Source organism: Papio anubis, chromosome 19 (genome assembly GCF_008728515.1).
Source record: "Papio anubis isolate 15944 chromosome 19, Panubis1.0, whole genome shotgun sequence".
NCBI classification, from domain to species: domain Eukaryota; kingdom Metazoa; phylum Chordata; class Mammalia; order Primates; family Cercopithecidae; genus Papio; species Papio anubis.
The window spans coordinates 5,179,940-5,206,450 of NC_044994.1; the positions used below are offsets into that span (position 1 = coordinate 5,179,940).

The following is a 26,511-nucleotide window of genomic DNA, read 5'->3' on the forward strand; positions in this document are numbered from 1 at the left end:
ACCAGACAAGAGGATACAGCATCCTCACCATTGAGAGTTATCAGAACTCAGGAATCAATGAATGACACAAAATACACCTATTCAAAAGAATTCTAAAAATGCTTCTGTAAAGGAGAATACGTAAAAAACATTTATTTAGCTATTCTGCAATGATGGCTCAAAGAAAAGAATAAGACATGCTGGCAGAATTTCAAATATTTATAGACTTAAAGCAATGGTAAACTGCAACAAGCTGATGACTGCATGGTGTTGTTGTCAGTTAATTAAAAAGAGTACCTGAGCTTTACAGAGCAAGGTGCATGTTTGAGTTTTACTTACCTGAGCCAGCGTAACAGGGCAGTTAAGAATCAGATGCACTGACTCAGATTAGGCCCTCCCACAGACTACCTATGTGCCCTGGGACAAGTTCTCCAACTGCTGGGTTCTTAAGCTATTATTTATCAATGACCAACTATGTACATATATCATCTAATTTTTACCACAGTCCCTATGCAGTACACATGACCATCACCATCACATCTCACATGTGCAAAACAGTTCAGAGATGTTAAGTAACTCATTTAAATTTACAGTGCCACAAACTAAAGAGCTGGGGTGTAAAACCAGGTTCGTCAGATTCTAAAGCCACACCTCTTATCATTCTCTGACACTTTCCTCCTATAAGATGAAACACTGGTAGCTATGCTCCCCACACTCTTTTTTAAAAATAAAATCTTCTTTATAAAGAGTTCCCATTAGGTTGAGTCAAGAAATTGGGGTTACTTTAGGAACTATTACAGTAATCATATAAAGTCTGGGTCAGAAGAGGCCTTTACAAAGGTCAATTTGTTCAACTTACCCTTGTACCTCAACCCTATTCAATTATCTGGAAACCTGAAGGACAGCAGCTAATTGATAGACCGAGATAAAACATCCATACATGTTTGTGTGCACATATGGCCTGTTCCAAGCACGCCAAAGACTGTGCTAGGCAGGATCTCAGCATCTGGTTCATACTTACAGGACTGCATATTAAGGCCACATATTTTAAATAATTGTCACAAAGAAACATCTATGTGTGAATTTCTCAGTGTAGTCTCAGGAAAGGTGATTTTGAAATAAAACTTTGAATAATGCATCCAGACCCAAGCTATTTTCGACATACAAGTCACACTTACTTATAGTGGAAAAGAAACTACCTCACATGTAAACGGATAGGCCAGGGGAACTATAGTTAACGTCAACTTGCCTCCGGCTGCATGCTGCAGGCATCTCTTTGAAAACAGGGCTTTCATCAAATTTTCCCTCTTATCTTTTTTGTTTCATGTTGTCTTCAGAAAAACTTCCCATTTTTATTGTGATTTTTTTTGGTGGTGCTAGTATTGTTTAAATATAATAGAATGGGTGCCAAATATTTGATAATATGCTGCATTTGCTAAATGTACATCTGTTTAAATGTGTTATGGAAAGGAGATGGAGGTATAGAGTTTCAGAATGAAAATAGTTACATTTACCTATAACAAGTATTTATGTAATATAATAGCTACCACTTGCTATTTTGCCCCAGAATGCAAAGTTCTTTAATTATTTTCAATACCTGCAACTTCTGTGATTTCTATGTACCAAAGTGGCTGAGACAGGAATATTACTATAATTAATACAAATGTTCTTAAACTCCTGAAAGATCTATAGCAATTTTAGAAACAATAGTAAATATAATTAATCACAGTAAAATTGATAGTGCTTATATACTAAATTCTGTCAAACATGTTATTGAGATAAATTATTCCTTATGAAAAATGTTAAAAATGCAGGTGTTTTCATTTATACAAATATATCTAATTATACATGGATGAAACACGGTAAAAAACAAATATGTCCTATTCAAGTTATTTTATATTAATTTTGAGAGTACATTGCCCCGTGGTTCTGTATGAAACATTTATTTTGTAGACATTTACCTCACAACCCAAGATTTGCTGCATCAAAATGTCAAATCCTTAAAGGAACACATAATTTGGGGGAAGGAAAATAAAAAATTGCTTTGCTTACAGGATCAAGTAAAAATAAGCGTTTACATTTCATAAAGTGTTTTAAAGAAAAGAAGGTTTCAGATGGTATTAGTCCAGGTAAAGGCCAAACGAATTAACATACATGAAAAAAACTAGTCACTGCTTTGTGATGGGTTTGTAAAACATCCTAAAATAAAGCCGATGGTCATGTCAGTTTTTAGTCATTATTGCCTATATGTTAAATAATTCCATGCATTAGTACGAACTGAACAGACTTTACATTTTCTGTTAAAAGCCCATCATCCACAACTAATTTTTAAAGAGGGCCAATTCTTCAGAAGGCAAAACAATCTTAGCTAATAACTGACAATGCCTACGAATAAAATGTCAAGCAATTACCCAGTGTTTGAATTTGCTGTCCTCCTGCTCCTAAGCTAGCAGGCAAGCTGGCCTGGCATGTGACAAGTGCAGACGATGGCGGCTGGCTCATCCTCTGCAGGACAGACTTCCCATTTTATTTCTAGAAGGAATGAATGAATTTGTTTCACCCACATTGCCTCTTGGGCCCAGTCTGTCTTTATGACCAACAGCACCTATTTGAGGTGGACGACTCAGCATGCCGCAGTAGAGGAAACACAGGCTAACCAGCCCACACAGGAATGAGTGCAAAGTTTCACAAGTTCTTCCAACTGACAAAAACAACTAATAATATATTGAAATCCACACTTGAGGCAGTTCCTTTCCTTCCCCCTCTCTCATTCCTTTTTCCATTTCCCCACGATTTCCTTTTTAATTGAGGGCCTCCTGTGTGAAGGTGGAAAACATGTGGCTGGAAGATAAACCACTCACCAGCCATCACCTCTGGGCTTGAACTGAACTGAGAGGGCCTGGGAAAGAGCTGCTGCAGAGGTTTAAGTAGGGAAACACAGTAATAAACCACATGTGGTACTTCTACAATAGCAAAAGCATAGTAGTGTCACCATTGCTACCAGCTACTAGGAAACCTGGTATTTTGGAACTGAGGACTTCAGAGATCATCTAGTTGAGTTTCCTCAACTTACAAATGAGGAAACTAGGGCCCAGAGAAGTTCAGAATCACAAAGTCAGTTAAAATACAGATCTAGGAATTCCACATCTAAATTCAGTGTTCTTCCAACCGAGCAATGTGGTGATTACCTATCAATAACACCCCAGCAATTTATCTATGATTAATGTTATATTTTAACTTTTCTGCTTAAAAACACTACCTATCAAATTTAAACTTGAAATTAGGTAAAAAACCCTGGACAATTGGATGGTTTTAAGAATTTCTATGGAATATGATAGTTTGTACAAGACTGCTCAAGTCTAAAGATAACAGCAAGTTTTGTATTTATGAGCATGGTATACTGGCTAATTTGTCTGAGAGAGAACATACTGTATTTTTCAGAAAAAGCAAATCCCAAAGTGGCACATGCTGTGAAGACAACGCTTTTAAGACTATTACCTAGTAAATAATCAGGTGACTCTGACATGACTTATTGGCATTTAGTCTAAAGTTGTATCAAGGCCATGTGTTACCAAAGGCATCTCTTCAATGCATAATTTATAACATAACCTCCACGACTACCTGAGAGACCCAGGTAGAATAATGAATTAATATTGCAGAAATAGACCCTTCAAGGATTAGTTGACATTTAGCTAAGGTCACAAGGGCACCTGGATTAGCAGTTGCAGGCTATTCCTCACAGAGAACTTGCCAGATGACAAAATATATCCAACATATTCCCAGAATTTAAAATAAACCTCTTCAGAATGTTTAGTTTGGATGTCTAAGCACGGAAGGGCCTATTGTTGCTTAGGACTTATACTGGGTCATATGTTTGTAAAAAGTACAAACTACTGGTGCCAAAAATAAGCCATCTACATAAACATTGAGTTGGGGAGCGAATGAAGAACAGCCAGGAAAAGCCGGGCGCGGTGGCTCACGCCTGTAATCCTAGAACTTTGGGAGGCTGAGGTGGGAGGATCACGAGGTCAGGAGATCAAGACCATCTTGGCCAACATGGTGAAACCCCATCTCTATCAAAAATACAAAAATTAGCTGGGTGTGGTGGCAGGCACCTGTAGTCCCAGCTACTTGGGAGGCTGAGGCAGAAGAATCGCTTAGAACCTGGGAGGCGGAGGTTGCAGTGAGCTCAGATCATGCCACTGCACTACAGCCTGGCAACAGAACGAGACCCCATCTCAAAAAAAAAAAAAAAGGTGAGGCATAAGAAAAAGAGGAAGAAAAAAGGAAATAAAGAGATAAATAGGTAAAGAAGGGTAAAGAAAAGAGGGGTAGAGAGGAATGGAATGAAAATAAATAATGAACGAAAAATGAAGATAGGAATCACATGATGGGTAGAAAAAGAGATAAAGGGCAGGTGACAAGTGGGGAAAAACAGTTGTAATGATGGGGACCGAAGACCAGGGATGTGCACAGCTGTGACAGAGCAACAGTTTTTCCTGGGGCTTGACTAGAACAGAACCATAAATGGAGGGAGATGCAGAAAAGGAGTAGGTGCTTGTATCTATATTGGGATATTAACTCGCCCTGAAATATTGCTATTTCCAAAGGTTTTACCTTCATCCTTGATATTCCTTCTTCTCACTCTACAAAAACTCTTGAGGAGCCTCCTCCAAACCTATGGCTTCAGCTCCAGAAATGTTGATGACTTTCGGACTATAGAAACTATTATTTCTAGTCCACAGTAGCATATTCAACTTCCCAGTGAACATCTCCACTTAATTTTAAAGGAGCATTGAACCTAAAATGTGCAAAGCTGGGATTGCTGGCAATATGGCTGAATAGGAACATCTCCGGTCTGCAGCTCCCAGCCAGATCAACCCAGAAGGTGGGTTATTTCTGCATTTCCAACTGAGGTACCTGCTTCACCTCACCGGGATTGGTTGGACAGCAGGTGCAGGCCATAGAGGGAGAGCTGAAGCAGGGTGGGGCGTCATTTCACCGGGAAGTGCAAGAGGTTGGGGAATTTTCTCCCCTACCCAAGGGAAGCTGTGAGGGACTGAGCCTGAGGAACCCTGTACTCCAGCTCAGATACTGAGCTTTTCCCACAGTCTTCACAACCCACAGACCAGGAGATCCCCTCCAGCGCCTACCCCACCAGGGCCCTGGGTTTCAAGCACAAAACAGGATGGCTGTTTGGGCAGACACTGAACTAGCTGCAGGAGTTTTTTTTTTTTTTTTCCATACCCCAGTGGCTCCTGGAATGCCAGTGAGACAGAACCGTTCACTCCCCTGGAAAGGGGTGCTGAAGCCAGGGAACCAAGTGGTCTGGCTCGGCAGGTCCCACCCTCAGAGCCCAGCAAACTTAGATCCATTGGCTTGAAATTCTTGCTGCCAGCACAGCGGTAGTCTGAGATCGACCTGGGATGCCCCAGATTGGTGGGAGGAGGGGCACCTCCCATTGATGAGGCTTGAGTAGGCAGTTTTCCCCTCACACTGTAAACAAAGCTTTTCCCCTCACACTGTAAACAAAGCCACCAGGAAGTTCGAACTGGGTGGAGTCCACTGCAGCTCAGCAAGGCCACTGTGGCCAGACTGCCAGATTTCTCCTTTCTGAGCAGGGCATCTCTGAAAAAAATGCAGCAGCCCCAGTCAGAGACTTATAGATAAACTCCCCACCTCACTGGGACAAAACACCTGGTGGAAAGGGCGGCTGTGGGCAGCTCTGAAGAGAACAGCAGATCTACCAGCACAGTGTTCGAGCTCTGATAAAGGGACAGACTGCCTCCTCAGGTGGGTCCCTAACCCCCCGTATATCCTGACCAGAACACACTTCCCAGTAGGGGCCGACAGACACCTCATACAGGAGAGCTCTAAGTGGCATCTGGTGGTTGCCCCTCTGGTCTGAAGCTTCCAGAGGAAGGAACAAGCAGCAATCTTTGCTGGTCTGCTGCCTCTGCCAGTGATATCCAGGCAAACAGGGTCTGGAGCAGACCTCCAGAAAACTACAGCAGACCTGCAGCAGAGGGGCCAGACTGTTAGAAGGAAAACTAACAAACAGAAAGGAAGAGCACGTTCACTCAGAGACCCCATCCGAAGGTCACCAACATCAAAGACCAAAGGTAGATAAATCCATAAAGATGGGGAGAAACCAGCACAAAAAGGCTGAAAATTCCAAAACCAGAAGGCCTTTTCTCCTCTAAGGGATCACAACTCCTCGCCAGCAAGGGAGAAAAACTGATTGGAGAATGAGTTGACGAATTGACAGAAGTAGGCTTCACAAGGCGGGTAATAATAAACTCCTCTGAGCTAAAGGAGCATGCCCTAACCCAATGCAAGGAAGCTAAGAACCTTGAAAAAAGGTTAGACGAATTGCTAACTAGAATAACCAGTTTAGAGAAGAATGTAAATGACCTGATGGAGCTGAAAAACACAGCCCGAGAACTTTATGAAGCATACACAAGTATCAATAGCCAAATCGATCAAGCAGAAAAAAGGATGTCAGAGACTGAAGATCAACTTAATGAAATAAAGTGAGAAGACAAGAGTAGAGAAAAAAAGAATAAAAAGGAATGAACAAAGCCTCCAAGAAATATGGGACTATGTGAAAAGACCAAATCTGCATTTGATTGATATACCTGAAAGGGACGAGGAGAATGGAACCAAGTTGGAAAACACTCTTGAGGATATTATCCAGGAGAAATTCCCCAATCTAGCAAGACAGGCTAACATTCAAATTCAGGAAACACAGAGACCACCACAAAGATACTCCTTGAGAAGAGCAACCCCAAGACATAATCGTCAGACTCACCAAGGTTGAAATGAAGGAAAAAATGTTAAGGGCAGTCAGAGAGAAAGGTCAGATTACTCACAAGGGAAGCCCCTCAGACTAACAGTAGATATTGCTGCAGAAATCCTACAAGCCAGAAGAGAGTGGGGCCCAATATTTAATATTCTTAAAGAAAAGAATTTTCAACCCAGAATTTCATATCCTGCCAAACTAAGCTTCATAAGTGAAGGAAAAATAAAATCCATTACAGAAAAGCAAATGCTGAGAGATTCTGACACTACCAGGCCTGCCTTACAAGAGCTCCTGAAGGAAGCACTAAACATGAAAAGAACAACCGGTACCAGCCACTGCAAAAACACACCAACTTTAAAGACCATCAAAACTATGAAGAAATTACATCAACTAATGGGCAAAATAACCAGCTATCATCGTAACGACAGGATCAAATTCACATATAACAATAGTAACCTTAAATGTAAATGGGCTAAATGCCCCAATTAAAAGACACAGACTGGCAAATTAGGTAAAGAGTCAAGACCCATCAGTGTGCTGTATTCAGGAGACCTATCTCATGTGCAAAGACACACATGGGCTCAAAACAAACGGGATGGAGGAATATTTACCAGGCAAATGGAAAGCAAAAAAAAATCAGGAGTTACAATCCTAGTCTCTGATAAAACACACTTTAAACCAACGAAGATCAAAAGAGACAAAGAAGGGCATTACATAACGGTAAAGCGATCAATGCAACAAGAAGAGTTAACTATCCTAAATATACATGCACCTAACACAGGAACACCCAGATTCATAAAGCAAATTCTTAGAGATCTACGAAGAGACTTAGACTCCTCACAATAATAGTGGGAGACTTTAACACCCCACTGTCAACATTAGACAGATCAATGAGACAGAAAATTAACAAGGATATTCAGGACTTGAACTCAGTTCTGGAAAAAGCGGACCTAAGAGATATCTACAGAACTCTCCACCCCAAATAACAGAATATACATTCTTCTCTTCACTTCATCACACTTATTTTAAAATTGACCACAAAACTGGAAGTAAAACACTCCTCAGTAAATGCAAAAGAATGGAAATCATAACAGTCTCTCAGACCACAGTGCAATAAAATTAGAACTCAGGATTAAGAAACTCAATCAAATCAGCACAACTACATGGAAACTGAACAACCTGCTCCTGAGTGACTACTTTAATGAAATGAAGGCAGAAATAAAGATGTTCTTTGAAACCAATGAGAATGAAGACACAACGCACCAGAATCTCTGGAACACATTTAAAGAGTGTGTACAGGGAAATTTACAGCACTAAATGCCCACAAGAGAAGGCAGGAAAGATAGAAAATTGACACTGAAACTAGAAGAACTAGAGAAGCAACAGCAAACAAATTCAAAAGCTACCCAGAGCCAAGACATAACTAAGATCAGAGCAGAACTGAAGGACATAGAGACACGAAAAACCCTTAAAAAAATCAATAAATCCAGGAACTGGTTTTTTGAAAACATCAACAAAATAGACCACTAGCCAGACTAATAAAGAAGAAAGGAAAGAAGATCAAATAGATGTAATAAAAATGATATAGTATCACCACTGATCCCACAGGAATACAAATTACCATCAGAGAACAGTATAAACACCTCTATGCGAATAAACCAGAAAATCTAGAAGAAATGAATAAATTCCTGGACACGTATACCCTCCCAAGTCTAAAGCAGGAAGAAGTCAAATCCCTGAATAGACCGATAACAAGTTTTGAAATTAAGGCAGTAATTATTAGCCTACTAACCAAAAAAGGTCCAGGATCAGATGGATTCACAGTTGAATTTCACCGGAGGCACAAGGACGAGGCGTTACCATTCCTTCTCAAACTATTCCAAACAATAGAAAAAGAGGGAATCCTCCCTAACTCAGTTTATGAGGCCAACATCATCCTGATACCAAAACCTGGCAGAGACACAAAAAAGAAAATTTCAGGCCAATATCCCTGATGAACTTTGATGAGAAAATCCTCAATAAAATACTGGCAAATCAAATCCAGCAGCACATTAAAAAGCTTATCCACCACAATGAAGTCAGCTTCATCCCTGGGATGCAAGGCTGGTTCAACATATGCAAATCAATAAGCGTAATCCATCACATAAACAGAACCAATGACAAAAACCACATGATTATCTCAATAGATGCAGAAAAGGCCTTCGACAAAATTCAGCAGCCCTCCATGCTAAAAACTTTGAATAAGTTAGATACGGGTGGAACATACTTCAAAATAATAAGAGGTATTTATGACAAACCCACAGCCAATATCATACTGAATGGGCAAAAGCTGGAAGCACTCCCTTTAAAAACCGGCACAAGACAAGGATGCCCTATCTCACCAAACAACGCTGGAGGCATTGCGCTACCTGACTTCAAACTCTACAACAAGGCTACAGTAACCAAAACAGCATTATACTGGTATCAAAACAGATATATAGACCAACGGAACAGAATAGAGGCCTCAGAAATAACACCACACATCTACAACCATCTGATCTTTGCTAAACCTGACAAAAACAAGCAATGGGGAAAAGATTCCCTATTTAATAAATGGTGTTGGGAATGAATATCTAGTCACACACAGAAAACTGAAACTGGACCCCTTCCTTACACCTTACACACAGATCAACTCAAGATGGATTAAAGACTTAAACATAAGCCCTAAAACCATAAAAATCCTAGAAGAAAACCTAGACAACACCATTGAGGACACAGGCATGGGCAAAGACTAAATGTCTAAAACACCAAAAGCAATGGCAACAAACGCCAAAATTGACAAATGAGATCTAATTAAATTAAGAGCTTCTGCACAGCAAAAGAAACTATCATCAAAGTGAACAGACAGTCTACAGAATGGGAGAAAATTTTTGCAATCTATCCATCTGACAAAAGGCTAATATCCAGAATCTACAAAAAACTTAAACAAATTTACAAGAGAAAAAACAACCCCATCAAAAAGTGGGCAAATGATATGAATAGACACTTCTCAAAAGAAGACATTTATGCAGCCAACAAACATACAAAAAAATGCTCATGATCACCAGTCATTAGAAAAATGCAAATCAAAACCACAATGAGATACCATGTTATGCCAGTGAGAATAGTGATCACTAAAAAGTCAGGAAGCCTGGGCATGGCGGCTCACTCCTCTAATCCCAGCACTTTGGGAGGCCAAGGAAGGTGGATCACGAGATTGGGAGTTTGAGACCAGCCTGAACAACATGGAGAAAACCTGTCTCTACTAAAAATACAAAAATTAGCCGGGCGTGGTGGTGCACACCTGTAATTCCAGCTACTGAGGAAGCTGAGGCAGGAGAATCACTTGAACCTGGGAGGCGGAGGTTGCAGTGAGCCAAGATCATGCCATTGCACTCCTGCCTGGGCAAAAAGAGCAAAGAACTCCATCTCAAGGAAAAAAAAAAAGTCAGGAAACAACAGATGCTGGAGAAGATGTACAGAAATAAGAACACTTTTACACTGTTGGTGGGAGTATAAATTAGTTCAACCATTGTGGAAGACAGTGTGGCGATTCCTCAAGGACCTAGAACTCGAAATACCATTTGATCCAACAATCCCATTACTGGTTATATACCCAAAGGTTTATAAATCATTCTACTATAAAGACACATGTATACGTGTGTTTATCGTGGCACTATTCACAATAGCAAAGACTTGGAACCAACCTAAATGTCCAACAATTGATAAAGAAAATAGATAGACTGGATTAAGAAAATGTGGCACATAAGCACCATGGAATACTACGCAGCCATAAAAATGGATGAGTTCATGTCCTTTGCAGGGACATGGATGAAGCTGGAAACCATCATTCTCAGCAAACTATCACAAGAACAGAAAAGCAAACAGCGCATGTTCTCACTCGTATGTGTGTGCCTGTGACAATGCATGGACACAGGGAGGGGAACATCACACCCTGGGGCCTGTCAGAGGGTGGGGGCTAAGGGAGGGATAGCATTAGGAGATGGGATGACGGGTACAGCAGACCACCATGGCACATATATACCCATGTAACAAAACTGCTTGTTCTGCACATGTACCCCAGAACCTAAAGCATTATAATAAAACAAAAATGTGCAAAGCTAAACTCTCCATTTTTACTGCCTACCCCCCCAATTTTCTAGTTTCTATGTTCCACATTTTAGTGAATAGAAATATCTCCACTAACTTGCCCAAACCAGGAACTACTCTAAGTTCTTTCTATATAGTCCCTTCTCTCTCTAAATGGCTACTAAAATTTAACTCTTAACTTTCTAAAGTTGCTCTTTCTCTTCATTCTACCGGTCTTCCTGATTTGAGCTCTCTCCCCTCCTCAGTGTCCAATCCTAACGTTAGAGTTATATTCCTAAAAATTAGATCATGTTACTACCTGCTCAAAGGCCATCAACAGTCTCAGGCCCAAGGCCAACCTCCTTCCATGACCAGATCAGAGTTTCTAGTCTTCTCTCTGCCAATCTCTCCACCTTTACCTTCTACCACCCATGAACTCACTCACACGGCATGATTACAACTGTTTTCAAACAATAGAGAAATGGACAAGTCCCACATATTCCCTCTATTTGGGAAAATTCATGCCATCAATTCTTAGTATCTATATTTTTGTACTGATTTTTACATAAATTGAAGATTTTATTATTAAGCAAGTTTTCACTTGTTTCTGCAAAACAAGACACCGCATAGTTTTCAAGTATGGGAGGTGAGGATCCCTTAGTATGGCCATATCTGTTTTTCTCTCCCCCAGACTATCCCTTGGTTCTTGTAACACACAACTTTGTTTGTTTGTTTTTGGAGTGAGGGTTTTGCTCTGTTGCCCAGGCTAGAGTGCAGCGGAGTGATCATAGCTCAAGTGATCCTCCCATCTCAGCCTCACCAGTAGCTGGGACTACAGGTGTGTGCCACCACGTCCAGCAAATCTTTGTATTTATTGTTGAAACAGGGTTTTGTCATGTTGCCCAAGCTGGTCTTGAACTCCTGGGCTAAAGTGATCAAATGATTCACCTGCCTCCACTTCCCAAAGTGCGGGGATTACAGGCATGAGCCATGGTGCCCAGCCATACCACGTACTCTATGATTTGTTCTCTTACGAGCTGCTCCTGCGCGGCATGGTTCTGTTGGGCTGTTCTTGCCAGTTCTCTTTCTCACGATGTTGTGCTGATTACCTTCCCTAGCACGGTGCCAACACACAACACAGGCCCCGTAAAATCTGTCATCATCATCATCCTCACTATAATAAGAAGGAAAGTCTTCTCATATCCTTGTGATTACCAAATGTCTTAGAACGCTGGAAATCAGTACTAAACACTTCCTGGTGAATAAGTGGCTTTTAAGATTCTGCAGAGCTTTATCTGCCTCTGTGTGGGAAGACACAGGATGCTTATGTTATTCTGGCATGATATGCTTTGCATATTCACACAGAATCATAGCCATTTACTCTAAATTTTTGTCCCATAACCTTCCATGCCACATGATGAAAAATGTTAACAATCACAGAGTCACAGATGTGTCTGGGTTATCAAAGCCAGCTCAGTAACTGAGTATTTTCACACACACGAAACATTTCAGCGAACAATGGATATAACTGTATCTTTGGCAACAGCTAGGAGCTCACCTTTTCTTCATTACCAACACAACTCCAAGAAATATAATAACGAACAGCAAGATGCCCGCAATGACTCCAGCAATTTTAACTGTATGATCTGTCTGTTTCTCGGGTTCTGGGACTGGTTTCGGAGTGGCAGCTCCTGAAGATGAAAGGAAATGAAAAAGGAGAGACAGTCGGTGAGAGAGAATAAAGATGTCACATTTTAAAAAATTTCGCTGCATTTAACAGAATAATAAGACTTATCAGAGCCAGCAGACAGACAAGCTTTGATTTTTTAAACAGCTTTCATATGCACTGAAACGAGCATAATTGTTCACATTGTTCTTCAATATTTTACTAAACCATAACACAAGCGGGATAGCAAACCCATGCCTGACCCTTTTCTAAAAGACTCTTCTGAAACAGGTTTTTTTTTTTTTTAAGAAAAATATTATTTTATTATCTCTATTGGTTCCTGCTCTTTCTGCCATTTAAAAACTTACTAACACTACAATAGCTATCCCTAAGCCTTTATTCAAATTTGATTTGCTGGAACATTTTCCTCAACTATTTTTCATAAACGAAGCAGTAATTCCATAACATATTAGTCCAAACACCTGGAAAACTCAGATAAGCTCATTCACCACACATTTTTACCAGCAATTGTTTTTTAACACAATAGAGTTTTTCCCCCTGCCTTTGGAAATCTAAATCTAGGTCACATCTGGTAGGCAAAAGACTCCTTCTAAGCAATTTACTCACAAAGTGGGAAGTGGCTGATGATCACACCACTGGCACCCACATTTAATATCTGTTTAAATGAGATAACCAGGGTCTTACAGGGGCGGTGGCTGTCTTAGCTCCCCTTTCTCATGTCTAAAACATGAGACATGTTTGTCCTGTTTACTGTATAATGCGATGGAATGTCAAATTCATGTCTGATGAAATATGTTTCCTCTGCTAAGTGCATTCAGGATGAAAAATATTAGGAATGTAATGTTCAATTCCCTAAAAAGACTCCTCTTTAAAAGGGCTTGTACTTTTAAAATCAGAATGTGATGATGCTCTGAGTCACACCACCCTTACTAGGTGACAGGTCATTCTGAAAGGAGGAACTTTATGTCCAAATTTTCCTCCTTAGAATTTTCTTTTTGTGTTGTTAAAAATGTGACTAAATTAGAGTGTTTGTAAACCAGCTCTTTCCACCCTGTCATGAGGTTTTCCACTCCTGCGTCACCCGACTCATGAAAACCTTACCTGTCACTGTGTCTGAGCCCTTGTGCAGGGCGGACCAAGACCAGGAGGATAAACTCCAAAATGAGTCATCACTGAGAAAGAGGGAGTGCCAGGTATCACCTTCCATCTGTTTTTTTGTTTCCTTTGGAAACATGTAAATGATGTTTCTTTCCAAAGTTATTCCTGGTAAGATTTTATACATGAAGCCTTGCATTTGGAACATGGCTGTAGTCATTAGACTGACCCCAGGAAGTGAGTCAAGGTCAGGGGAGAAGTGAGTTGGAAGATCATTAGTGTTTCCATGACAAAGCATATTCCAATCATTTGAGAGCCACAACAGCAGCCATGATGCAAAAAGCACACCTTATGAGATAAAAACCCTTCTGAAGAAGCCTCTACAGGTCAATTTTATTTTATTTCTGACAACGTCAAGAGGAAGTCCTGCTATTTTGTTTCAATGAATACCCCTCAAACTAGTTGTCCAGTTAAATCTTTAAGGTATTCATGTTAATTATCCTTTATGGTAATTACACCTGAAATATACCACTCCAATCAATATTCTATCGGAACATATCATCAGGTGGTTGACTGGGAGGAAATTGTCACATTAATCAAATTGCTAAGAAAAATCTAAAGATAAAATGTGTATGTGGATAAAAAAAAATTTTAAGCTAAGCAATCCATACAAAAAGAAGTAACATTTGAAATTCACAAAACTGAAAAAAGTCTAATTTTTTCTATTTTGATTATGTGTCCAATTAAAACAAATTTTTAAAATAAAATCAAATTGGTTTGATTCTTCCAATGTTGACATACTGGAAGCCATTCCATTTATCTCACTAGTTACAGATAGCTAGCTCTCCATATATATTTCCTAAATAGATTACTTAAGGTATGTTTTGTAACTAAGTAATGTCAGTAAATACAACACTTGGGGAAAATGTTTAAAAAACCTTATTTAGCTTAAGATATTTTACTATAAAAATAGCACAGATGTAATGCATACATTGTGAACACTCAGTAGAGGAGGCTCTGGCTCTGTGGGAACTGGTGAATGACTCTCCATTCTGCTTTGGGCCAAGGAGGGGTGGTTACCTGTAGCCTTTCATCCCCTTTAGGAAGTAGCATGCATATTGCTATGCAGCCTATGGAAGCTCAGTATTATCATTTCTTAGCACTGACTTTTAACTCCTTTCACATTGCAGGTCAAGAGAATGAAATGTTGTATCTTGGCCTGACACAGTTGCAACGTGATGATGGTAGCAACCATGATAAATGGGACAGCGACTCAGAAAAGGTGGGAGGGCTGCCTGGGACTGGCCATCCGCTTGAGTCAGGTGTTTGGGTTTAGGACTCTGCAGAAGCATCAGTGTAAACACAAACAGCCCTTGGATAACCTGATGGGTGGGTGTCACTGACGCCAGGACCCCTGCCAGGAAGTTCCTGCTTTCCTGCCTGTGTCCTATCCCTCTATCCCTGCCTGAAATGAACATCTTTAGGCTCTCCTTAAATAGGATGTTCCTCTCTCCTCTTTTATTGTTTTGGGAACATGTGGTTCTGGTTATACCTGTCAGCCGGCCTTGGACAGGGGATATTTTTGACAGAGCATGGTTGCAACTGATGGTTGTTTATTTTTCCTCACCCAAATCTATGAATTTAACAGTACAATTTCCAAACTGCTTGGCAAAAGAGTTGTTTTCATTCTATTTCCCCCTTGGTCTTGTTATTTTCTTGCCAGGTTTCTCATGGTATAAACTTTTCTTTTTTTTTCCTTTTTGTATAAATTTTAATTGCTTATTAAAAGGAATTTTCTCTTCTTGTGTGTATTCTGCTAGGACAGCGGTGTGCATTTAGTATCTTTTGAAGAGAATAAACTTGCACGTGTCCATTTATCAGTGGATACTATCTAGGCCTGATACTGTATTGTATTCATTACACTGATGAATAAGCTAAGTGTTACAGGGAGATTAAGAGACTGCTAAAATCCTAGCGCATATCCTCACAGATGCCCATTTTACTGATTCCTAGTGAGAGCTCCGGTTATTACTTTTATAATGGCCAAGAAAATAAAAAAGAGTGGTATTCCAGTTAAATTGCATTAAGATTTCAGTTATAACATCTAGTATTGGGGGAAAAAAAAAAAAAAAAAAAAAAAAACCTCGGAAGAAATAGAATGATTATCCAACGCAGTATTTAGCTGGTTTTCAACTTGGCAGAAAACAATCCGCTTTGGCCCAGCGTTCAACGTTAAATTAAATAACAGCAGCAAGCCAGGCCGAGAACACGATGTACTCAGCCACTGGCTTGAGGTCTGGGCCCAATTTTGACTACTGAACTGGCTGCACAAATTTTCCCAGAAGATTCAAGGGTACAAGCCTGGAAGGCCATGAAGGCTGTCAGAGATGTCCAGAGCTACTGACCATGCTGCCCACAGCATGGGCTGGTTTCACCCAGAGTGAACGGGAAGTCTTCCCAAAGGGAGGGGAGTGGCAGGGTTAGGAAGAGCCGCAGGGACAGCTCGGCTGCAGAACTTTGCACGGTGGTGACTAGTACGAGGCTGACCTTGAATGTGGAGGGAAAAAATCCAGCAATATTCTTCATTTATTCAACAACGTTTATTGAGTCCTTAACTGCTTGCCAAGCACTGTTTAAGGAATACAGTGGTGAGCAGATGGACAAAACAAAACTTCTGACCTCATGGAACTTAAATCCTTGTGGGGAAGACAGACACCAATGTAAGCCAATATTGTAGGCAGTGTCTGGCCAGGCTAGCTGTAGAGAAACTTCAAGGGGAGTGGGCTGTGGGGTGAAAGCGAGGCAGCTGCTAGGATGCGGGATTGGAGAAGGAATTACTGAGAAAATAACATTCCAGTAGAGATGTGAAAGAGGAAAGGCAGTGGGAGAGGCTGCCATCCAGGGAGGAGGAAAAGGGAAAAGGTACAAGCAAGACTGAAATACTGAGGGTGACTGGAGTGCCGTGAACTGTGGAGAAGGTGAAGCACAATTTTGGGGTGGGGACACTTCCTTAGATCGCTGGAAGTATTCTCTCTGCTTGAGAAGCCATTGGAGGATTCTGAGCAGAAGAGGAACTTGATCTGGCTTATATTCAATGACACTATCCCGGCAGCTATGTGTACTGCAGGCTGTAGCGGGCCACGGTGGAGACAGAGACTTCAGTTATGAGGCTATTACAAAGATGCAGGGAAGACACTCATGGTTTGGAGTGAGAAGGCAGCAGTGCAGGTGGCAAGATGCCGTCAAACTGGAGACATACCGTGATGGTCCAGCCATCAGTTTTGCCAGTAAACTGGATGTTGAGTGTGTTAGGATAACAACCAGGTTTCTGGCAGGAGTCACTGGAGAGAAGCAGCCGCTACTGACACGGCGAGACTGCGAGGGGAGCAGATTTGGAGGGGTGGGTGGGAAGACCAAGAATTTAGTTTTGGACCGATGAGGTTTGAGATATTAGACATCCAAAAGAGATAGCAAGTAGGCAGTTGGATGGATATACAGGGGAGAGACCCGGGTATAGAACATAAATTTGAGGTTGTCATCAAAAAGATGGTGATTACAGTCATGAGTCGGCTGGGGAACACTTAGGCAGTGAACAAGGGAAACAAGGGCAGGTCAAGGAGGATGGAACTCAGCTAGGAGGAGGAAGACGTCCAGGCCAATACAGACAAAGGGAGCATCCACACGGAGCAGCCAGAGAGGAAGAAAGGGATTACGAGACAGTCTTTTTTTTCTTAAGATGGAAGAAATGACAGCATCTCTGAATGCAAATGCTAATGATACCATAGTGGGGGGAAGCTGATGACGCGGAAGGGAAAGGAGCTACCTGCTGGAGGGAAGCCCTTCCAGAGGCGGGAGGTGGGACCAGCGTGCAGAACCAGGAGGGCTGATGTTTCACCCAGAGGAACGGTGGAAAGCCACGCACGCAGCAGCGCACAGGCTCTGGGGGGAGCAGATGTGCTGGTCTGGGAGTAGAGCATTTGAACGGTCTCTTTTGATGGCTTCATTTTCCCAGGGAGAAAGGAAGCAAGAAGATGAGGGGAGACTGGGGGCCAGAATGGAAGTGTAAGAAATGTGAGGCCAAAAAGTGTTGAAGTTGCCTAGAAGAGGGAAGGGAGGGATGTCCCAGGCTGGGCATGGGTGGGATCTGCTGGTAGCCCACCAGGAGTTCCAAGGACACAGAAGATAAGGTTGGACAGACTGGGAAGGGGGCTAAGGGGAAAGTGGGCCAGTGAGAGCAATCCTAATGGCCTCGAGCTAACAGTGAGGGTGGGAAGTGGGGCTGTGGCTGTATCCAACAGCACACAGAGCCCTGGGCCGTCTCTTCACTCCTCCTAGCTGGATGAGGAAGGGGAAGAGGAGGAAGAAAAAAAAGGTAGGGGGTGATCCCTACTCAGACTTACATCGGGGAGGGGAGTGAACACTGTTCAGATCAGAGATACAGAAGTATCCCTGTGACACTCAGACGTTCCCCCTAAATATAAGGGATGCAGCTGTGAATGTGGGCTAGCAGTGTCCTGTTCATATGTGTAGCTAATGTTGGCTCCCACAGCCTCTGAATTAACAGCCCCTTATTTAGTACCCTTTGTGCTCAAGGTACTGGAGCCAGGTTCTGCAGGGGAATTAGAGTTGAGTATGTGCCTCTTCCTTTAAGGAGTCAACCACAGTAAATAAAGTAAGAAGTCTTAAGTGTCGCAAGTGAGCTACAGAGCCCAGCTGGGGAAGAGTGGAGGGGATGAGGGAGGGCTCCTTGTCAGAGGCTGCAATAATGAATGGGCTGGAAGGACTGGGAAAGTTTCAATGCTGGATGGGAAGAGTGCCTCATAAGCCAGAATAAAGGGGCCTCTGGAGTCACACACTAGCTTCAAGGGCAGGGTCTGGGGCAGGGGCTGGGGGTGGCTGGGAAAAGGGTTGGGAACTGAGGCTTTATGGTGGGATGGGTGTTGCTTACTGGGTAGGACAGCCCAGACTAAATTTAATGAATAAGGAATCACAGAAAATAACAAGGCAGGACCTTGAGAACAATTGTGGCAGCAATACATAGGCTCACTGAGGAAGGGAAGGGAAGTAAGTTGGGGAGCCATGGGAAGGTTACGGCCCCATCCAGGCCCAGAGCCTCCCCTGCCTGAACTGCAAGGGTGGCGGGAATGAGCAGGATACAAGAGACTCACAGAAGCACAGTCAGCTGTGTACAGGTGACAACACCAACAATGGCTCTGGGACTACATGGCCAGCCTCCTGCTGCGGCTTTGTGTTGGGTTCAATGTCTCAATTGAACCTGAGCAACAAACTACCCCATTCACACCACACGCAAAAGGTTTCAGTGGCAAACCAAATACCACCAAGCCACTCTTGGTATTTGGGGGAGAAAGAAAGAAAAACGGGGCTAAGGACAGTAACAATGGGAACTGCTGAAAAGAATAGCTGAGGAGGTTGAAAAACCTTAAGAGATGACACAGGGAGAAGAGCTAAAAGTAGAAAATAAAATGGAAGCAGTGGAAATATGTAAAAATATTGTTTCTTCAAGTGCGTTTCAAAGAGCACTGGTCCCAAAAGATAATCTAAAATTTAAATTTAGTACTCAGTCACTTTGTGCCAGCATTTTAATGACTTTTATGGAATAGAGACTCTATTTTAATTAATTTTCCTTCTTTTGTGTGTGAATCTATGCAGAGGTAAATTTCTATACTTCTTCTTAAAAACAGCAACATCCTTGTTTTAAAAATCATTGTGAGACAGTTCATTCAGGTCTTGCTGCCCAGAGAATTAAAATCCTTTGCAGTCTTGTTTAGGTTTTTTTTTTTTTTTTCAGCTGCTCCTTCTTCACATTATACATAATCGCAAAACACCTCATAGATTTTTCATTTAAATTACATATCATTGTTTTTCTTCCTGGGAATGCGAAGTCAATCACTGTTCCTGGAATAATCTACAGTCACATTTTCTATATTCTTTATAACCTGATTATGCTTTTGAATTTATAACTCTTCCTCTGTCCCTAATTTCCAATGTAGGGTAAACAGAGCATATACAATGTACAAGTAATAATCAGAAACATAGTTTTTCATATAAAACTGAGATACTGGATTGATATATACCTTCTCTAAAAAAAAAAATCAATCTTTTTTTAAATTTTTGTTCTAATTTCATGACAGTTACTGCTCTTGTTTATTGACGTGGCTGACACCCTGAGAAGATGATCTATCAAAGCATTATCACTTATTATCTGGACACTAAAAGTCCAGGAGAATTATTACTGCTCTTACTATTTTGATGAAATAGTTTTATTTTTTCCATTTGAATTTCTCAAATCATTATAAAGTAATAAAATAGGGAAAGAAATTGTCAATAATAAGTTATCAACTGTGCAACTTTCACATAAACTGAATAATCAAGAAAGGAAGTGGGGGCGGCTGCTTCCGAAACAGATGATTCTTGAGGATGATGTAGTTCAGAATGGAAGTTTCCAACCATTTGCTTGAAACTAAACTTTGAAGGCATTAAAATGGAAACATACTGTCCCTCAAAATTTCTTCCAGATTTGTATTTTAGGTCGTGGTCTGGACCTCATATTTACCTCTTAACATTTTTTCCCGTGGGAGAAAGGATCACACAGCTTCCTGCACAAAGTAGTAGTTGTTTGCAAAAACCCCTTAGAGCTCTTCCCGCTGTCTGAAATTTGTCATTTGCCATCTCATCAAAAAGTAAGTATACCTAGTCTATTCTGTATGCTTGCTAGAAGTATCAATATTTCTGAGGCTCAAAAAACGTAGAGTCTAGCAAATTGCACGAGATGTGTGACATGGCTTTCCCAGGGCCTAAGAGCTACACACACAAAAGATGGCCTTTAAATTAGCCGGGTATGGTGATGCGCGCCTGTAGTCCCAGCTACTTGGGAGGCTGAGGCAGGAGAATGGTGTGAACCCAGGAGGCGGAGCTTGCAGTGAGCAGAGATCGCGCCACTGCGCTCCAGCCTGGGCGACAGAGCAAGACTCCGTCTCCAACAACAACAACAAAAAGATGGCCTTTTAGAATTGCGATGAGGACTCACAGGGTCTTAGGAGAGAGTAGAAGTCATGTATTCTCCAGACTCTCATTTAGGAAACACACAATATTTCCTTCAACAATAAAGGGCTTTAATGAATATGGCTTATATTAATTGTGGCGTTGTTTAATATATTCTAAAACAGAGGGTCTTCAATTATAGGAAGTTTCAAACTCAGGCTGGGCAAAGAATTATTTGGAGAGCTTTGAAACCTGCAGATGGCTGGGTTCCCCAGGGATTCTGGATCAAAGGTCTGAGGTAGGACCCAGGAATCTATGTAACACCTTTGAGGATTCCCTACACAACACGAAGAAATACCCAACTCTGGAACCATGGCTCCCAATTATGAGTGGGGAAGTTTTTCAGACTATGGCAAATGCGAAAAAAATGTAATGGTGTTGTTCTTCTTAAAGCATCTCCTAATATAATACTATGTTACTTTCTCAGTGATCCAATTTCCATCATTGATTGCATGATTGAAAAGATCCTTTTATACAATGAAGAGGCAAACCTGGTGGAATCAAATCCTAATTCACGACTAGCCCCAATATGTAAAGATTGGAAGACACTCTGAATTGTAAAGGAATTTAAAGTATATTGATCAACTGCCTGGGTGCTACTAAATAAGATAGGAAGGAAGAAAGCTAATCTTTTTGAAGACCTACTTTACATTCCAGGTACCTTATATAATTTTTATTTAATATTATACCATGAAATATAATTAATATCATTTTATAAATGAGGAAACTGAAGAAACAGAAGCCATCAAGATAAACAGCTTGTCCTAAGGCAGTGAAAGAGAAGGAATGGTGCTACACTCTGAACCCAGGGTGTCTGACTGTGAAGCCTACTCCTATTTCATTGCACGACAGCATCCCCCAATATAATCCAGAAAACTCGAGTGATTATTACTCATGCTATGGAATACAAGACTCAAGTTTAAAGTGATCTTGGTCAGTTGAAAAGAGGAGAGTCTAACAAAAGAATGAAAAAGAAAAGTACAGAACACTGCAATCAGGAACTAATAATCCTGAAAGAAAAACAAGAGGACAAAGGACTTCCTGGCCAAAGTGCAGAAAAGAAAGATCTGGTAATATGATCAATACAATTCTGAAATGTACAAGAGCAATGGCATGTGTATAATCCTGGAGCATGATATACTAGTCATCGTGTGGCTGATGAGAAGGAATCAAAGGAAAGAAACACAAATGATAGACAAGGCAGAAAAGAAGGACCACAAAGAAGGAGAAAAGGAACTAGGGTCATTTATCTACTGCAGGAGAAGGCGAGCAGGTGCCCTGCCACAGGAGCTTCCCAAGAGGAAAGATCATTTCTTACCACCTTTGCTGTATAGTGATTAACAGTCTCTTGAACACGGTGGGCACCTGACAAGTCTTTACCGAACGAATATTGTAAAAGACACAGGAAGCATTTGTAAAGAGAACAATAACCATGAGTGGTCTGTGTATAGATGGAGAAAAATATTTTTGAACATATAAACATAAAAGCAGGAGTTCAAGTTCGTACAGAGAAAGGCTGAGAGAGGCTTTCCCCTGTCTATGCACAATGCAGTCAGTATTCAGCAAAAGAGCAAGTAAATTAATTTTGGTTGTATTCAGTCCATAAAACCGGAATAAATTACAAAGGAGGTTTATTCCGCCCTTGGGTTAAAGAATAGTCACCAGACACTAGAGAGATCAGTTATTATTGTCCTTCCCAATCTCTAACAAGTCTAAAACTGCTATACTTTTTTTCTTTATTCTCACTGACACCTATTTCTCTTCTAGATTTTTATACCTGACTCCCAAGCTGACACCTTAGCCAGTGTCTTTGACATAGTGCAGTCGTATGACTCTTCCTAAATAATAGCTCCAATCGAGTCACTCTTTCATTTAGAAAAACAAAATCAAATCCAAGAGCTTCTAAATGATTATTTCAAAAGGCCTTCCATGAGCTAACTCTAACCCCCTTTCCTAATATTATGCCACCCTCCTTTCTGAAATACACCAAATGGAAATGCCCACTTTCCCCATACCCTCAGTATTTCCCTTCCCAAGGCCTTTGCTCCTGCTGCACAGGAGCTTTCCCTACTCAATTTGTGTAGGTTCAAATCCTATCCATCTTCAAAGGCCACACATTCTAAATACTGCTCCTAACTGCTTTGCAGAAAAGGATTCTCTCCCTGCTGAACTCCTAGAACACCTTGCTTCTCCCCTCTTGCACAGAACTGACTATTTTCAAACTTGAGTTCAGTTATTTTGGTAAATCTTTATGTCATACACTAAACACAAATTCCTTGAGACAAAATTAGTCTTACTCATCTTTGTGGCCCTCACATGACCTGGCTCATATGTTATCATGTATCTACAGTGTATGTGAGAACATGTTTGTGGAATCAAAGATCTCTCATGGTAAAGCTCACTTTAATTTTCCTGTCTTTCTCATTTGTACTCTTTTTTTTTTCCTATTTAGATTAAAGTCCTCAGACATTGGGCAATGGGCATGATGGGGAACAAAAAGGAGGAAAAAGTAGAAGTGAAAAGTAAAGACAACAAGAAATCTTATTTCATGGTCTCTACTCCACAGACTTCCAGTGTTTACAGAGGGGTTTATTAAGAAGAGAGGCATCTTTGGCTGCTTTTGGATGATCTTACATGAGCAACAAGACAACATGCTAAGAAAGAAGGAAGAGGTCTGAACATGAGCTCCACTGAGGATGCCAAGAGATGGTCAGAAGAAAAGAAGGGTTTTTCTTAGTATGGCGATAACAGATGAAAGTCTACTGTGGTTTGAATGTCCTCTCCAAAATTCACGTTGCAAATTTAGTTGCCATTGTAACAGTCAGTATTAAGAGGTGGAGCCCTTAAGAGGTGATTAAGTCATGAGGTCAGAGTTCTCGTGAATGGATTAATGTCATTATTGTGGAGTGGGTTTCTGATAAAAGGATGAGTTTGGTCTGATTTCTCCTCTCTGTCTCTCTTGCTTGCTTCTGCCTTCTGTCATGAGATGACCCTACCAGATACCAGCACTATGCTCTTGGACTTCCCAGCCTCCAGAACCATGAGTCAAATAAACTTTTATTGTTTATAAATGACCCGATTTGTGGTATTTTGTTATAGTCGCAGAAAACAGACTAAGACAAAATCCTTACCAGAAAATTTGCGGCCAAACTTTCACCAATGATAAAAAGAGACTAACAGAAAGTAAGAGCATGGAAATAAATACTAGTGGCAAAACGTTATATCTTCAGCACTCAATGCTGTGAAATATATATCCATCAATGACTAGAAAGTTAACTGGGTACGTATCAGAGAGACACGAAGTGAGTATTTGTCAAGAATAAAGTGGTATAAACTCAATACTTGTAATGATTAAATAGATATAGGTCATTTGTCATGACTGTATATGGAGTTTGTTTTAGAACTCTTTAAGCTAGCCAAAATTTCTGCTGTATATTAATTATAATGGTCTGGGGTTCTTCAGAAAGTAAAAAACAGAGAAATGTCTAATAAGATAATGCTAGTAGGATTCAAACTATTAAAAGTAATTTTATTTAATAAAATGGCTATTGTAGTCCTATGATCCTACCATGGGAGCATTTTCTGACTTCGTTACTCATAGAAGTAAGGCACAAATATAAATCATTCCCTTTATTAAGTACCTAAACTGGCTAAAAGACACATGTAACTCACTTTGATGTCGTCTTTACCTATGTGCATGTGTGTGCCTTTGTACATAGACATATACCAATATCTAAAGAAATTATTCAAAGACATATAAGGAGAATCCACTGAATTGGTAGTACAATCACAAAGACTTTTGTTTATCATGTTTACTATGAAGAGATATTTCATAAAATTCTGAGTAAAAAAGACCAAATTAAATCACTGTAAGGACAACACCTACACAAAATCTCAGACAAAAGTTGGTATGCCAGTATGTGTTTTGACCAAGATCTCCAACTTGAATAAACTATGTTAAAATTAATAATAAGCCACAATTAATTACTGCATCATTAGCAACACCAATACGTAAATTACACATATTAAACTGAACATCAATTACACTGCTCAAGTGATGCATTGCTTGGATATTTACTGGACTAAATGGAAAAGCTCATCAGAGATACTGATCGATATGCTAAGCAGATGCCATTTATTAACTCCTAGGCAGGTGCCAAGTTTATTTTCAAACATTGTTTCTCAGAGATAGTTACTTATTCCTCTAAACAGGAAAACAGCATGTTGAAAATTCGTGGCTAAGACCTATTTCTAAGTAAGACTTCTCATTCCCTTACAAATAGCTTTATATTTGTCTACTTTCATACCTACTGTCTGAAAAGGTTATTATATGAGATAATCTATAATCCATATAATAGAGTTCTATTAAAGTGCATCCCCTCATGCTCTCTTGAGAACTGATGTTGTTGAAGGATAAACACAAAGAAAGGTATCCTTATTTAAACTAAGGACACCGAGGGACAAAGGAACCTCAAATGGCCAAGAAAGGGAGCCTGGTGTTCTACACAGTGTTCTGGGTGACAGGGAAGTACAAAACAGGTTATGCTCTGCTTTGGGCTATCACTGCTTGAAATAAAATAGCTGTATTTGAAAATGCAGTAACTTTTTTCATCAGTATCACCGACACGAGCATTTTTATCATTGCCAGCAGCAAGATAACAGCCTCGTCATGCTGATGCTGCTTATATCCCAAAGACAGGTAAATTGAAAATATCATCAGTGGGAGACTCATTACAGGTCTTCACACGTGATAGAATAATAATGTCCCTCTCTTGCTTCGGTGCTCCTGGAGACCACAGCATCCACGTGGTGTTCATGTAAATAAAACCCCACACACCATCAAGAAATCCATTCATTTTCTCAGAAGTTCAATTTTGAATGTCTCTAAAGAGCTACAGTGTCAACTTGGGACTGGCAGTGGCCTGGATTAATCACCAAATCATCTTGAAAGCCTCATGGGCCATAAAACAATCCTATATTAGAGTAACAACAACAAAGTCACACAAGAAGCACCAGCAATTGCTATTTCCACTGCCTTCCCTTGGAGCCAGCTTTGTTCTCTACTCTACGTACGTTTTTGCACTTGATGTCTCACCGCTAACTCTGAGGTTAAAAAAAATGGTATTCTCCCTCTTTTACAGATATGGAAGCTGAGATGTTGAGAGATCAAGAGATTTCCCCAAGAAGAAGCCTGGACTTGAACCCACTACTTGCTGTGTAATACTTTCTAAAGTGTGTGCATTGGGTGCCAGAGTTCCTGTGTGAACTTCCCTTTTAAAATCACAGTTAGGGAACTGTTGAGTCCAGATTCCTATCTAACATATTAGAAAACTGCCCAAGGAAGTGGGCCATGTGTGTTTGAAAATGATCTGGAGTCTACCCCTAAGGTAGACTTTCCCATCATCTGTACCATTAGGGGAAGGAGAGAGAACAAATTCCAGTAGGAAGTTCAACTTTATCCTAAGTGGCCCACTGCAAGCTTGACATTTTTATTAAGACTTTTGATCTTTTTTAAAAGACTTTTGATCTTTCTAACAAAGCATGCAAATATTGCATTTCATTCCACAATACATCAATTTTTGACAAAAAATGTTTTTGCATTATGTATCATCAAGGAAAGTGATGCTCCCAGAAGATGCACCATGCTTGGCCTTGCGGTTTCATGGAGCCCAGGCTTTCCAGACAACAAGCATTTGAGATGGGACAGCAACTGGACAAGGGCTCTCACTCAACGGTTCCACCATGGAGAGCGACCTCTCCTCCCCTTTTCCTAAGGACA

The 26,511-nt window shown here is 40.6% G+C and overlaps 1 protein-coding gene across 10 annotated transcripts in view; it reads right to left on the reverse strand.

Annotated features, from left to right (window-relative positions):
• The window catches only part of PTPRM (protein tyrosine phosphatase receptor type M), an 837,547-nt gene that overhangs the window by 250,311 nt on the left and 560,725 nt on the right, over window positions 1–26,511 (reverse strand). For all 10 annotated transcript variants that reach the window (XM_017951542.3, XM_017951543.3, XM_021929846.2 and 7 more), the window contains one exon: window positions 12,447–12,579. In XM_017951542.3, the coding sequence (XP_017807031.1) occupies window positions 12,447–12,579 (133 nt within the window). The remainder of the gene's footprint in view (window positions 1–12,446; window positions 12,580–26,511) is intronic.